Source organism: Mustela lutreola, chromosome 4 (genome assembly GCF_030435805.1).
Source record: "Mustela lutreola isolate mMusLut2 chromosome 4, mMusLut2.pri, whole genome shotgun sequence".
Lineage (NCBI taxonomy): Eukaryota > Metazoa > Chordata > Mammalia > Carnivora > Mustelidae > Mustela > Mustela lutreola.
In genome coordinates, this window is record NC_081293.1 from 10,568,585 (window position 1) to 10,584,699 (window position 16,115).

The window sequence follows — 16,115 nt, forward strand, 5'->3', positions numbered from 1 at the left end:
TCCTTCTCGATGAAATATTGCAGAGCTCCTCATAACTCAAAAACAAAGGGAAATAATCCTATGGAAAAGAACAAGCTGTAGCCTGAAACCGAGTCCATTTACTGGTAGAAACAGGCACGAAGAGGCTCCCCAAACACGTTTAACCTCTGAATGTCTACTTATTAGGGGAAAAAAAAAAGGAGTCGTGAGTGCCAACACTCTGAACTAAAGTTAACTTGTCTCCCCCCTCAATACGCACCAAAGTCCCCAGGTCCTGCTCAGGCTTCCAGACGCCAGTGACACAAGTGGTCTTCCCGGTCATTAGCAAGATTCCCAGCTCCATCGGAGGAGGCGGACTACGACTACGAGCCGGCCGCCATGCAAGGTGCTTCCCCACCTTTAGCCCCTTCAATCTCACAAGAATTTCTCTGGCAGAGAAGCTGAACCCTCTCAGAAAGCTGATGACACCAAGGGAGAACCACAGAGCCTCAAAAATCAAAGTAAGCTATGCCATCCTATCCCGCCCCTACCCCTTCATGTTCTACGAGTCAAGGGGAAAACTGAGCGGTCAAGGGTTTGCTGCTAGACTTCACAGCTGGGGGGCAGGACAGCTGAGCACCTGACCCTAACAGCTCAGGTCTCTCTCACTCTAAACAAAGGAAAGTGTGGGGTATTCTGGGGACTTGGCATCGATGATGAATTTGGGGTCTTGCTCACACATTTGTAGCATCTACATGGCTTCCGTTAAAGCTTTATTCAGTTAAGACAATAGATTGGTTAGTTCAGTAACTATTTGGGGCACCAATCCTGAGCATTCACAGTACTGGGCCCTGGGACACATCAGTGCTGGAGAGGATCAAGGCTCCTGCCCTCACAGAGCAGGAGTAGAGAAAAACAAGGAAACCACCAGGTTGCGTACAGACACAACTAAGTGCTACAACAAAAAACGGTGGCTAGAGCATCTGGGGTGTTCAGGATGGCTGCTTTCCTAAGGCCACATAGACGCTGAAACTCAAGGAAGTCATGAGAGTTAGCCAGGGTAATGTCTTCCTTTGGGTTCCCTCAGGATGAGATCCTGAGGTGGATTCAAGTGCAAGTTGTCTGTTAGGAAGATGATTCAAGAAAACACCAGTGGGGAAGAAAGACCTGGATGGGAAGGAAGCCATAGATGGATGACATTGTTAACACAGGTTACCACTCTGGGAGGCAGGAGCCCACTCCTGCTGGGGCTCTAGGAGACAGTAAAATCCACCCTCTGGCCCTGGTCCACCTACGGGGCAAGGGAGCCAGGACAGTTTTACACCAGCGTGTGAGTCAGCGGCTGAGGGCTGCTGGAGGGCACAGGTGCACGTTCCTTCCTGGCACACCCAGTCGCCTACAGGCAGAGAGAAGCAGGGGCTGGCGGCTGAGAACTGGATGGGTATGCATGGCACCGTGAGTGCTGGAGGAAGGTGGGCAGGCTTCTGACAGGGTCTGAGAAGTGAGGGCAGGGCAAGTGCAAATGCCCAGAAAGGAAAGAATGTCTCATTTGGAGGGAGCTGTCAAAAGTTGGGGTCTAGGGGCACCTGGGGGGCTCAGTTGGTTGAGTGTTCAATCCTTGATTTTGGCTCAGATCATGATCTCAGGGTTGTGAGATGGAGCCCCACATAGGGCCCCACGTTCAGTGGGGAGTTTGCTTAAGATTCTCTCTCCCTCTGCCCCTCCCCCCTTTCATGCTCTCTCTCTATCTCTCTCAAATAAATAAATCTTAAAAAAAAAAAAAAGTTGGCTCTGAAGTCAGACACTCTGAGTATAAATGCCAGCCCTGTGACACGCAGGCTGTGTGGTGTGGAGGCCAATCATTTTCCTCCTCATTACTCATTACTTCCAGTTTCCTCATCTGCATAAGAGGACAAATGAGAGTGCTGACCTCATAGGTATGTTGTGGGGATTCAACGGGATAAGTCCTTTAAAGCTGTTAATGCAGAACCTGACACATTTTGTGTGTTCAATAAATGACAGCTGTTTGCAGGTCATCCAAAGGACAGAGCAGCTAGACCACGGGAAGTGAGGCTGGGAGAGGGTGAAGGACGTGAAACTGAAGAGGCTGCCGGGGCCAGAGCATCATCCGGGCCTGGATTATCCTTTAGGTGCCTGGGAAGCCACTGAAGAGTTTGAAGTTCTGGTGTGTCCTGACATCATCTTTCTAGAATGTCATACTCTTCAAAAGCTTGAAATGCTTTTCCTGCTTCCAGATCCCCAGAGCTGAATCCACTCCCAGAAGGAAGGTGCTATTTAGCACTAATTAGCAGACTCCAGAGACTGATGGGAGCAAAGAAGTGCTGGTTTGAATCATCCGAAGGCTGCCCAGACTTGGCTGGAGAATCATCCTGTTTCATTTTCCTTCGGCAGACTTCACTTCTTAATTAAGTTGGCTCCAGCTAACATTCAAATGACTTTGCATTTCCCAAGAAGATGCCAACAGAGGTAGGAGAGGCAGCCCCCAGACCCACCGGGAGACATAGGAAGCAAAACTGGATTGAAAACTTTGCTGTGGAAACCCCCACAGGAATAACTTACATACTTTTATGAGTTCTACCCAGAAGGGAAGAGAAAACACACTGGTAGTAAGGATATGCATGCTAGATGTGAATCTGAGAAGACACAAAGAAAAACGCTGGTGGTTCTGAAGGTAATGTTTCCATGGCAGGGCCCCATCTAAGGAAGGGTATCCACTCAGAAATGGGACAATTTCCAGAGATGGGGATTGTGGAACAGTGTTGGTTCATGATCAACTGGTTGATTGATTTCTTTCCTTTTTTCTTTCTTTCCCTTTCTCTTTGTCTCTTTCCATCCATACACACATATCTGAAAGATATCCATTACAGAGGATATGTGATGATTTGAATTTCTATTTTTGGAATCCAACTACCATCTTGAATGGTCTCTGGGCCCATATTCAGAAGACTGTGTTAAGAGTCAATGGTTTGATATAAAGATAAAAGGAGCCCACACAAAAGAGGTGTCTATTGAATAATTCCTTTACAATTCAAGTCTATTCCCTCTCCAAGGGCTAAGAACAAGGTATCTATTATAAAATTTTTTTCACAGTTGATAGACCCAAGAGCCCTGCACCTATAAGAAGTCATTACATAATATGGGAAGAGGTAGGATGAGGAACAGAGGACATTTCCTAATGATTAAAGAGTCAAAATACCAAGAATCCACAACAATCAATCTGTATGTGCCTATAAACAAACCTCTTAAATATACGAAGCAAAACCCAGTAAAATTAGAAGAAGAAACAGATGACTCTATTGTCCTAGTTGAAGAGCTTCACACCATATTCTTAGTAACACTGAGAATTCTTAGAGAACACCGAGACAAAAAGAATAAAAGCAAGGATCAAAAATTTTCGAACGACACCATGGTAACTTAATGGACACATATGGAAGGACATACTTAACATGTGCACAAATAAATACGTTTTCAGGTGTGCATGGAAAGTTCCTTAAGAAAAAGTTTTCAGTAGGGAATAAAACAAACCTCAATAAATTTTTAAATACTCAACATGTTTTCTGTTCATAATAAAATGAAGTTAAGACTTAAACCAGAAAAAGTTAAGACTTAAACTAGAAAAGTCATTTGGAAAGTGAAAAAGTCATTTCTAAATAAAAAAGGTCAAAGACAGAGTCAAAGATCAAAGAACAAAAAACAAGGGCAGTTAGAAAATATTTTGAGCATAACAGCAATAAAAAATACAATACTCCAAATTGTGGGGGCACCGCTAACACAGAGCTTAAGGGAAATCTATAGCTGTAAATGCTTAAGTTAGAAAGGAAAAGTCTTAAACAAGTATGATTTAAATTTCCAACTTAGGAAATTAGAAAATTATGAGAAAATTAAGCAAAAATTAAAAATAAGGAATAATACAAACAAGAGCCGAAATCAAAGATGTGAAAAAGAGACAAAAACAGAGAAAATAAACAAACAGAAAAGTTGGTTCTTTGGAAGGATTAATAAAATTGATAAGCCCAACATATAATTAATCAAGAAAAACATAGAGAAAATACAAATTACTATAACAGAAACGGAAGAGGGTTGTCATCACTGCTCGTACAGACATCAAAAAAGTCAAGAGCAAAATATTATAAACAACTTTATCCTAATACATCCAACAACCTAGATGAAAGGTATAAGTTCCTTGAAAATGTGATTAAAACTGACATAAGGTAATTCCACTTCTAGGATGGCAATGTGAGGACCTGTGTGGACCCACTACCAAGCGAAACAGAAGAAAATTATTTTTTAAAAAACTTTTTAAGTCTGTGGATGGTCCCAAGAATATACAAAAACTAAATAAATATTTACTCAAGAAAATGCACTAAAACTCAGCAAGAACAGCAAGAATCTGCGGCATTTGAACCTGACCTGTTCCTTCCTCCTCACTCGAACCCTAGTATGATAGAAAACGCCACTCTAGGCAGGAACAGCCCAGAACACAGGGCTCCCTCCTTCTCTTCCCTCAGCAATAAAAAGAAATTACTGGGGACTCCCAGGTGGCTCAGTGGGTTAAAGCCTCTGCCTTCGGCTTAGGTCATGATCCCAGGGTCCTGGGATCGAGCCCCACATCGGGCTCTCTGCTCGGCAGGGAGCCTGCTTCTCTTCCTCTCTCTCTCTCTGCCTGCCTCTCTGCCTACCTGCGATCTCTGTGTGTCAAATAAATAAATAAAATCTTTAAAAAAGAAATTACTGATACTCATGACAACCTGAGGAATTTCAAGACATTATATTGAGCAAAAGCTGCCAGCCAAGAAAAGGATATATATACCGCACGATTCCAATTATATGAAGTCTTGAAATAGGCAAAACAAATCAGAAGTTTAAAAACTAAAACAAAAACACAAAACCTGCAGCGGCTATCCTGAGGGAATGACGATGGACGAAAAGGGACGTAAACAAACTTGCTTTCTAGGTTTGTGGAAATATTCTATATCGACGCAGGAATAGGGTGACATGATAGGTGCACCTGTCGGAACTGAATGGCGATGACTTAGCACTGTGATATAAATTTTACCTTAAATTACTAAAATAATTTCTTCCAAAGTATCATTAGTACTGAATGTGGTAGGAAATGGACAAAGAAAAGCAGAAAGCGAGAAGAGCAGGACCTCATGCCGGGGCCGTGGGTATTCAGTCAATTTGTCCTCTGTTATAGGTCTGAACTTTTGTATCATAAAAAGTGAAAAAAGAGGGGTGTCTGGATGGCTCAATCATTGAGCACCTGTGTTCGGCTCGGATCATGATCCCAGGGTCCTGGGGTCAAGCCCCAAATCTGGTTTCCTGCTCTGAGGGAGCCTGCTTCTCCCTCTCCCACTCACCCTGCTTGTGTTCCCTCTCTCACTGTCTCTCTCTCTCTGTGTCAAATAAATAAAAATAAGATCTTTTTTTTAAAAAAGCAAAGAAAGAAAGAAAGAAAGAAAAAGGCATTCAGCTTGTATCTAGCTTTCCCTCTTACCCTCCCTTTTTTTTTTTTTCTTTTTAAATAGAAATCAAATAGTGGGTCGAGTTTTAGGGGGAGAGTATTTTGAATTCATTAATACAGTGCCCATTTCTCAACCTATCTTACTCAGTCAGACCGGGACCTTGGAAAGGGGACAAATTTCACATGTGAGTGACTGACTTCTGCCACACGTCTACCTAATTCCCTGAGACGAGGGTTTCTCAGCCCAGACACTACTGACATCGGGACCAACCTAAGTCTGTGTCGTGGGGCCCGTGTCTTGATGTCTAGCAGCACGGGTGACCTCATGGGGCCCGTGTCTTGATGTCTAGCAGCACGGGTGACCTCATGGGGCCTGTGTCTTGATGTCTAGCAGCACGGGTGACCTCTGTGTACTTGACGTTCTCGGTCCGTCCCCCCAACCCTGCCACTGACTTGTGAAAACTACTTTCTTCAGACATTCCCGAAAGTCTCCCGGTGGGTAAAACTGTAAAGTTGATAACTCCCACCCAAACCAGGCATCCTCAACCAGGACAGCACTACCCCCCGCCAAGGGAATAAAAACTGGCTCCTGGGGAGATGAAAAAGTCTTAGGGATTATCATTGCTGGTGGCCCCCCCAAAAAGGGCCGTGGTACATACACAGACAGAATATTGGTGGCATTAAACTCTCACAGTAGAAAGGAGGAATTCGTGGGAGAACGATCTGAAACCAGGAGGAGGAGTAGTAATGGAAGAGAGATTAAGAAACCTCTCCCATGAAGAGGTCTAGCGTCCTCCTGACAGCAATCATTCCCTCCCTGCGTCTAACATCCCTAGAGAAAGGGGAGTCTTCCTCTGCTTGAGAAAGATGTGGCAGATGAAGCCGTTACTTCCCAGAACCTTCGAAATTGCCTTCAAAGCTTGAGATGTAGGAGAATACAAATGTAGGGAAAAAGCCATGAGGGGCTCTTGCTGGGTCTGAGGCTGTCCCTCGACATGCCGGAAGCTTTCCTTTAAGTTCTAATGGAAACCACACAAGTTGAGCTGACCTCAGACACATGACCATGGGTCGGTCCTGGCCAGAACAATGACCTCAGCAGCCCTGCCATTATAGACCGTTTCTAAAAGAAGAGAAAGGGGCATTTTTCAAGTTTCTCATCTACTCAAACCCACCCAGCAAAACCCCTGGATGGTAATTCCAGTTAACTCAATGGTGCAAAAGAAATGAATCTTAGAATTTCCTGTTTTCCTTTTCCTGTGTCTTTATGCAAAGACTCGCCTAACATTTGAAGAACCAGCTGGTTTATAATCCTGAATATTCATGCTTCGTGGAGTCACACCTGGCCAGTTAGCATACATGGGACCCTGAGATCATTTCGCAATCCATACTTAAAATGCATTCAGATTTGTTCAGGGAAAGCAAACTCCCAGACGTTCAGCCTACAAAGATGCCATAGTGGGCGCACTCCACTCTCAAGGACTCTATTATCAGAGTAACACTGAGGCTGATCGAGAACCTTCTGACATGCGGTATATCTGTAACTGAGGTATTTGAGCGTTTTGGTGGTGTTTCGGATTTTTAAATGTCAGAAGGAGGAAAGAACAACAGTGAGACAGCTAATTTTACGTGTCATCAGGGACAGACCCTGGTGCCCAGTTGTTCTGTCAACATCAGTCTAGATGTCGCTGGGAAGGTATTTTTAGATGTGATGAACACTCCCAATCAGTGGACTTGAAGGAGCTTCACTCACACTCCCCAGCTGGGCTGGGCCTTGCCCAATCAATGGAAGACCTTCAGAGAAAAGACTGAGGTTTCCCAAATAAAATTCTACCTCAAAAGACAGCAGCATGGAAATCCTGCCTGACTCTCCAGCCTGTTGACTGGCTCTGCCCACTTCAAATTCAAGACTATAATATTGCCCATCACCTGAGCTTCCAGCCCGCGGGCTGACCCTACACATTTCAGACTGGCCAGCCCCCAAAACCATGCAAACCAATTCCTCAAAATAACTGCTCCCTTTTCTTCCTCTCCTCTGCCCCCCCTCCCCCCGCACACATACTCTTTGTCGGTTCTGTTTCTCTGTAGAAACGTGACTGATGCAAACAGGACCACACATTCTACCTCAGATGAAGCTAGAAGCACCTGGAGTCCACACCACAACGAATGCCAAGGTAAGCAGCTGGCAGAGAGGATACCTCCCAGAGCCAGAAAAGGGGAGTCTAAAGCCTGCCGAGGCTGGTGCTGATGGGAAGTGGGAGGTCCCTTATTCACCAGCGGGGGGCCTGCAAAGCTCTGAGCCGGAGGCCCTGGGAACTGCAGATTGAGAGGGGAAGGCAGGGGATGGAGATGAGAACCAGGTGGGAAGTCTCTATTATGACCAGTCAAGCTCTACACCCATCCTACAAACCAGGAAGAAAACTGCCACCTCCCTGATTCTTAAAAATAAAAGGTTAAACGATGTGAGGCTCCGCACTTTTGGAAAAGCAGGCAAGTAGAGCCCAGGGCTGAGGAACAAGACAGAAGCGAGGGTGAAGGCTTAGTCCGCAAGGTGACCTACAAGAACCCCAGCCTCCCAGCCCAGCTTCCAGAATGCCAGGTGCAGGTCCACCTGCCAAGAGCCTAGGGAGCCTCCGCTGGGGAAAGAAATAACCTCAAAGAAAAGGCCAGATGCTAACACTCGGGGTCAAACAGAGAAAACCTGGCTCACTCCCCCATTCATCCTTCAGTGAAGCTTAATTAATGAGCTCGACCCTGTTAGCTTAGTGCTTCCAGCTTAAATAAGAATCCCAGTAAGGTACATGACTGTGGAACTTCAGATGGCCAGAGACAGAGAGAAGATTCTAAGAGGTTCCAGAGAGAGAAAAATAAAATCAAGGAAAGGAATGCTACAGGGCTTCTCTCAAACACTCTCTAAATGAGAATCCTGAGCCACAATGATTTTTCTACCTAGAATTCTGCATCCAGCAAAAGAATGGAAAAAAAGACACTTCAAACATAAGTATCTCAAAACATTGTAGCTCATATATCCTCTCCTAGGAAATGATAGGAGAAAGTGCTTTTCCTCCCAAAGCTCTTCCTGTCCCCTCCTTGGAATTCCTAGTCCCCAGTTCTGGACCACTGTGGTTATGTAACCGGTATTCATCCTTGCCCTAAAGAGGACTTGGCCATGTCTGGCCGTCCTGCACCCTCCCGGACTACCAACCCCATACCTACAAGAATAAATGCTCAAGAACACTTACTTTCTATTCTTCTCTCTGAAAGCTATCCTCTTTCTAGAATGTGAAATAATGCCCGATCAAAAAGCCCAAGACTGCAGATATTTTCAGAATATCCCTGCTTTAAAGCTATATTGCCTTTCTCTGCTTTAAATCCCAAGTTTCTGGGGACACCTGGGTGGCTCAGTGGGTTGAGTGTCTGACTCTGGGTTTCGGCTCTGGTCACAAACTCAGGGTCATGAGATGAAGCCCTGTGTCAGGCTCTGCGCCCAGCAGGGAGCCTGCCCGAGATTTCTCTCTCTCTCTCTCCCTCTGCTCCTCTCCCTACTCATGCACACACACTCTCTCTGTCCAAAATAAATCTTCAAAAACAATAAAAAAATAAATCCCAAGTTTCTGGTAACTTCTTGGTTTCTGGAGGAAGCCACTTGCTCTTTGAAACGGTGACTCTATTTTTCCTACAAAGGAGGCCTGGGACTCCTTACGGAGCAAGTACCACAAGATGGCCGTTGGAGGGCTGGAAGCCACCTGAGCACGTTAGTAGAGCGCTGTTTGGCTGCTTCTGGTCAATTAAACACAAGATCTTCTGTTTCTAAAAGAAACCAGTGTTGGTTCTTAGGTTCAAAGAAAACCAATTTCTCTGCAGGATGGTATGTAGACATCGACTACCTTCCTGTCACCGGTTATCTACAAAGCAAGCCTGTGATTCTTGAGCATGAGGAATTCATCTTCGGAGATCCTGTGGCCCAGAATGCCTGTGCCCACTCACTCCTGCGCAACCTACAAAGCTGATCTGACTGAAGGGAGAAGGAGTGTGTGTATCACCACAGGGGTCCACTAAAGTCATCTGCGGAGTCCAGCACCTCCTCCAGGAGCCAAGAGTCATGCCAACCACTTCCTGGTAGCCACAAAATCCAAACAACAGCCCTGATGGCTTTTCTAAGTGGATGTCACAGCTCCCTGTAAGGCAATCACTGACCTGTCACAACAAAGAAAGAGAACAGATAAAAATACTCTCATCGAAGCCTAGAGGCTGGGTAGAATTCCATGTCTGCCAAGTAGTAAAAATACATAACATTTTAAACAGTGTCTTAAGCAGAAGCTAGTAACAGCCTCTGTCCAAAAGCTGGTGGAGTACAGATAGGACATGAGCCACGCACTTGACGTGGCAGCTGGCAGGTAGCCCTCAGAAAACGATCTGATAGGGAAGGTGTGCTTCCACAAGGAACCCTTCTGTGGGGCCTGGGCTCTACTCTCCAGGACCAGCAGTCTTCTGGGCTAAGTTACTCACACGACAGCTGTTTCCAGCCCAAGGTCAAATGCAGCACTGGACACTGAACTGTGCTAGTAGGCCTCAGTCAACCATCTAAAAGCCAGCGTTTAGGATTTCAACTTCTTTCAGCTTTGAGCTTTGGAAGCCCCTTCAAGCTTGGCACTGAGCCTCTGGGAGGACAAAACATGCCCTAAGACAACAGAGAGATTGGGAGCCCAGGAGTCTGAAATCCAGGTGTGGGCAGGGTCATGCTCCCTCTGAGGGCTCCAGGAGAGGATCGTTCTTTGCCCCTTCCAGCATCTGGAGGCTCCACGTTCCTTGGCTTGTGGCTGTACCATTCCGATCTCTACCCCCATCTTTATGTGGTCTTCTCACCTATGTCTCTGTGTCTCAAATATTCTTATGTCTTTCTCTAATGGGGATGACTGTCATTGGATTTAGGGCCACCCTAAAACCGGGATGATCTCATCTTGAGGTCCTTAATTCAATTACACCTGCGAAGGTGATTCTCCAAATAAGGTCTCGTTCACAGGTTCCGTGGGTTAGGACCCGGACATATCTTTAGGGGGAACATTATTCAACTCCCTATAGCCCAACAAACCAGACAAGTTATTTATTTACATGAACATGGGATACTTCATTGTATTTCATCACAGTAAGCCCTGAGACACTATCGAGTTAGAGGCTGGTAGGAAGTTCAACTAAATGTCCTTGACCAAGTTACAGAGTCTGTCTGAGCTTCACTGTCCTTACGTTAAAAATGGGGATAACCCACCCTGGTGAGGCCATTGTACAGATTAACAGTCATTCACGTCGAGTGCTTGGCACCCCAATATCTTGTTGATAGGGCTCCAGTCTCTAAAGGCTCTGAGAAAAATATTCAACAAACACAGCAGGAAAAGGCATCCAAAGACTCTTTGATCAAGCCACTTTCAGGAAATGTCTTACACACTTAGAAAAAACAGACAAGATCAAGGTAACAGGCCTGCCAATGGCTGACAATGTCACACCAGTGAGAAATCAAGGACTTCAGGCCATAAGAACAGCCTCTCCCAAGTGGCCGCCTGTGGCCACAGTTTTCCAATGATCCCAGGGTCACCAACCTAAATATACAGTGTGCCACTGCCTCTAGAGTCCCCAGAACACAAGCTATGTCTTAGTCATCTCTGTGTTCCCAACACCTAGCACCGCTGGCACCTCAGTCACCCAAAAAACACTGCTGGAATGAACCAGAACACTCCGGAACCTCAGCTCTGGTTACAGACAACGATATGGGTACATACTGCTGATTTAAAGCAGCATCCTGAGTACTTCACATACACAGTGACTACATTTGATGGGATAATGCCCTACACGCCCTGGCATAGCAGCTGCTCCAAATGTCAGTGACCAGCAGTCCTTCTCTTAACCCTCACCCCAGCCGGAATAGAAGCATCATCATTCCCATGGTACACCACAGGCGCTGAGGAAAGAGTGGGTAAGTCACAGAGCTAAGACCTGGCAGAGCAGGGTCTGTCACTACAAAGACCTGTGTCCTCTCCACTACACACCCTACACCTGATCGAAATATTTAGCCTTGGCTCTAAGGCTGGTCCCAGCCCACATATCTATAACCAGACTACACAGTGAGGCGTGCACCCACACACGTGTATGTATTGTGTGTATGTACATGTACATACACACAGTACCATCGCTGAAAGAATACGCCAGAGGGAACATGGAGCTGAAAAGCCAGTTGCCAGGAAACACGGTAAATTGCCCTGCCCTGTTAAGCTCCTGAATCATCCTGCCAAAGGGCCAAGTGTCCCATGTCAGGCTCCACTGAGCTCACAGAAGCAACATATACAATATCTTGTAAACTCTATAGAGCCTCATCCCCAGGTTTATTACTTTCTGTTGAATTTGTGTTTCTAAGCCTACAGGGAAAGAAACATGAAATGTGCTCAACACTCGTGTCCCAGCACTTTCCTCTCCACCGAAACTCCCAAGGGAAGTGGCCAGGAGACATGACCAGGAATTAAAGGGCATCCCAGCCTCGGAACTTACAGGAGGAATGGATGCTGGGGAAGCTTTTGCGGCCCTCGGACACCAGGTCAGGGTCACCCGTGCAGTGCATTTCCGAGTTCATCACTCCATCTGGAAAGCAGCGGTAAAAGAAATCGGGGCGAGGTCTACAAAAGACACCATGGACATTTTCAATATAAAATGCTGCCATCACAAAGGAACCCCCAGCTGATCCCCACCTTTCCCTGCTGCCCCCAGCTCCTCCTCCTGCTGTCCACACCAATGCTCCCCCGGCACCACTCCAGACTCAGTGATCTTGGGGAAAGCTTAGGTTTCTGGGTCAGAAAGCTCTGAGTTGGAACTCACTCTGCCACTCATTTTCGGACCTTGGGAAGGTTCCATAGCCTCCCCTAGCCTCAGCTTCCACATCTGTAAAAGGGGAGATGAATACCTGCCCCAAGGGGAGGTCGTGAGGGCTGGAGGAGTGGACTAATGGGAGGCACCTAAGCACGGTGCCAACGGAGAAGGTAGTTCCTGCCTCCAGCGACAGCTCGCATTCAGCGGCTGCTTCCAGAAGCCCAGACTCCAGGATCCTCAGGTCCCCACATCTTGAATTTGGATGGTCAGTTGCCCCTCTTCGAATAGCGGGTCTCACCTAACCTCACTGAGACCGAGAACCCAACAGCTCAGCTCCATGGTACAGAGCGCACGGCCAGGTAGGCTGGCCTCCCTGGCCCAGGTTGGGGACACAGACCTCACGGGGCGTGGGCAGAAGTGGGGCCCAAGGTTGAACCCCCTCCCGCAGGCACAGCTGGTACTTATGGAGCCATCACCAGGTACCACACACAGTGCCAAGCACGGCACCCCCATCATATTACGTGATTCTTATGTCAACTCCGGGACTTCCTTCATCTGACAGGTGCAAAAATGAAGGTTTAGAAAGATTACACTCCTGTCCAAGGTCACATCCAACCAGCAAGTGGAAAAGGCAAGCCTGCGCCCCAGTGATTGGATTCCTGCACTGACACACTTCACCCCGTGTTTTTCTGCCTTCCTCTGGGTGAGGATTCTCACAGAGATGGGTGATGGCTAATCCCTTCCCACTAATTCAGCTAATATTTGCTGAAGGCCAGCCATGGGCAAGGCTTTGCTGGTGCTACAAACACACGGCCCCTTTTATGCACATAGTGGGTCACACCAACTCTTTCCAGTCCTGAGATCTAGGCCTAATAATAATCTATCAATATCAATAAAATATCAATGACCATCATCAAAAAATCTCTCAGAATTTCTGGGGTAATCTCTCCCCCCTACTTGGCTACTGCTTCTCCAAGTGTGGTTATTCACCTACTGAACCAGAACCTCAGAGCAGACAAGGCCTGGGAACCAGCATTTTATTGGGGCCCCAAGACAACTCTTAACACACTAAGTTGGGAGAACACCACTGCTCCACGGCCAGGCACTGCCCAATTTGTAGCTACCTTCTTCCCCCTAGGTGCCTGGCTAGCACCCTCCCCCAGGCCGATAATCAGTAAATGCTGAGCTTCTGAGATGGGAGCTAACCTGTCCAAGGCCAACAGCCAAAGTCAGGCCTCAGATCCAGGTCTTTCTGACAGTTCATCTCTATGGAAACTAGCTCACTTCTGGAGCAGTTGAGGGAAAAGGCAAGATACATGGAGAACAGAAATCATGTCCCGGGGGCAACCAGAAGTGTTCCTTAAGCCAAAGCTCAAAGGCCAATCCACAGATGACCTTGAGAGTCTTAGCCACCCTTGGTTTCTTCCTGGAACTTACCTTCCCACTATTAACTTAATAGTGTTTGTGCAGACTCCATTCAGAGCAAGAGCCAAGGACACCGCTACAAAACAAAACCAACAGACAGAAGAATAACCAGCTGGCTCTCAAACCACAATCATCGTCATCAACATCATCATCATCATCACTGATACATCATCATACTATTCATTACGACTACGGACATAAGAGCCAATAGTTTAAAAGACGGGGAAGTCTGAGTGGCGAGAGTAAAATACATTAAGGCAAGACTTTGGAGAATGGCTCATAAAATCCCAAGCTTCTAGGACACAAAATTTATCTATTCTCCTTGACTAAAATTTTTAATACTGGAAAGGAAACTATCCATTATGTTTTGGCCTGATATGAACAGATTTAATACTACAGGATGTCGAGTTTCTTTCCCATGTTCTTTACAAAACATAACTTTTTAATTTGTTTCTGGCAACTTCTCAAACATAATTCTAATCAGAGCAGCTGCTGGACTCCTTTAGAGTAGGACATTCCCATTCCGCGATTATCTCTGTGTTGACCATCACCTGTTGACCGCTGTCCCTTTGTTACCAAACAAATCACCCTCTGAGAAAGTAAAGAGTCCCAACACCTCCCTGGGTTCTGAGAAGGTTTGCCTAGGTGGTGCTTTTTGCCACCTGAGGCAGTAGGAACTTCTGGACTATGTTATTAGTCCATTATTATTATTATTATTATTATTTATTATTATTATTATTAATTAATTATGTTATTAAAGCCTGGGGACTTTTTCTTAATAGCTTGGAAGGACATTGCTAGATAAACTAAGATCATTCAAAGGGTACCTCACAAGTCTCTCCTATTTTATCAAAACCACACAAAGGGTGAATCAATGTGATAGAAGGTCAAATGCCTTGCATACAAACCTACAGATGCCCCATTCCAATGCTTTGTTGAATAATAAAGCACGTGAGCTACCATTTCCCTTTGGCAGCCATTGACTGTTCAACAGTAGCTGAGATTTATGTAAGAAAACAGAGCTGGAGAGATATTTCCAAGAAGCAGCTGCCTAGAGCAATGCATGGCTATTAAGGGAGACAAACGTGTTCTCCGAACAGAAAGTACCGCACAATGGCCACCACCGTCACCAAGGGCACAGGCCACAGAGACTGATACAAAACCTATCTGCTTTTAACAAGTCATGGGAAGCAGAGAGAACAGAGGGGCCAGTTCAAATGAATATCTTTGTCAAAAGGAAAACTAATCACCTCAGCGTGAGATGGGCCCCAATGGGCCCTATCTGAGTGTGGCTAGAAGACGGATGGTGTGGGGAGAGCCAAGCAGGAGTCACAGCCCAGCACTGCCATTAACACACCAAGCAGGCAACTGGGACGGATAAACTGGAAACCAGTGTGTAGGAATTCAGAGAGATCTACTGATAGAATTCTGCATGCACAGACCCTTCCTTCTAAAATGCTGACCTTCCTTCTCTCTAGCCAGCTCAGAGCCCCCCTGAGAGGTCTCCTTTGCAGAGAGGAGGGAAAATGCCCTGGGCTTTCTTCACTGCCATATTCTCCCCAGAGTCAGGACAATTAACAGGCTGTGAGATCACCCAGCACGACTGGGGTCTTTTCCTGGTAGAGCCGCTTCGGCGGGCTCACGGCTGTGTTTTCCCCAGCAGGGCCGGCCTCCTTCTGATCCTGGTCCTAGCATGGCCTTAGCACAGAGGAGGTCTCTGGGAACAAGCATCGCCAGCTGATCTCCCAATGCCCTTGGGGAACTTCACAGACTGCTACATCAATGCAGAACACCATATACATCCCCAGTCTCAGCACTGGGTTGGCTTTATTCTAGCAAAGAGCAGTTCTTTGAAAAGTTTCAAGTAACTGAGCTAGAAAACCTGTAGATGTGATGTAACTGCCAACAGCTGGCAACTTCACTCTCTGATCCAGAAGCCTGAAGGAGACAGAAAACAACGGAGATACTGACTGACAACATTTAGGGTGAAAGTCCTCTCATCATTCTGGAAGTAAACCGAATGGATTATTTTCATCTGAATAGTACAACCCCTAGGGGACCACTAAGGGGGCTCTCATTGAGAGCAGAGGGTAGGCTGAGACCAGATCAAGAGGCATGAAGGACTGCCTGAGCAGGAAATGAACAGCCCCAATCAGGAATGCTTGCCGATTAACAATAACCCAGTGGGTCTCTTTCATAAGAGGCATGCTGACAACATCCCACAGCACTGTGGGTTTGAGAGAGCAGGCAAACCGACAAACCAGGCTGTGTCCAATAAAGAAATTCAAAATAATGTGTCATGTGAGTTAGCCCACAAGTGGCCTGTATGGAGAACACTACTGGTCATACACATCCCAGAGGTTAGAGAGCTTCTGTTGTTACTTTGTTTGTTGTTGAG

The 16,115-nt window shown here is 46.3% G+C and overlaps 1 protein-coding gene across 4 annotated transcripts in view; it reads right to left on the reverse strand.

Moving 5' to 3' along the window:
- Positions 1–16,115, reverse strand: part of PLPP4 (phospholipid phosphatase 4) — a 116,748-nt gene that overhangs the window by 45,293 nt on the left and 55,340 nt on the right. For 2 of the 4 annotated variants that reach the window (XM_059173020.1, XM_059173019.1), the window contains exons 4-5: positions 13,730–13,793; positions 11,978–12,102 (exon numbers count right to left, since the gene is read on the reverse strand). The exons of 1 other annotated variant lie outside the window; for it this stretch is intronic. In XM_059173020.1, the coding sequence (XP_059029003.1) occupies positions 11,978–12,102; positions 13,730–13,793 (189 nt within the window). The remainder of the gene's footprint in view (positions 1–11,977; positions 12,103–13,729; positions 13,794–16,115) is intronic. One more of the 4 variants, XM_059173021.1, reaches the window with a different exon arrangement.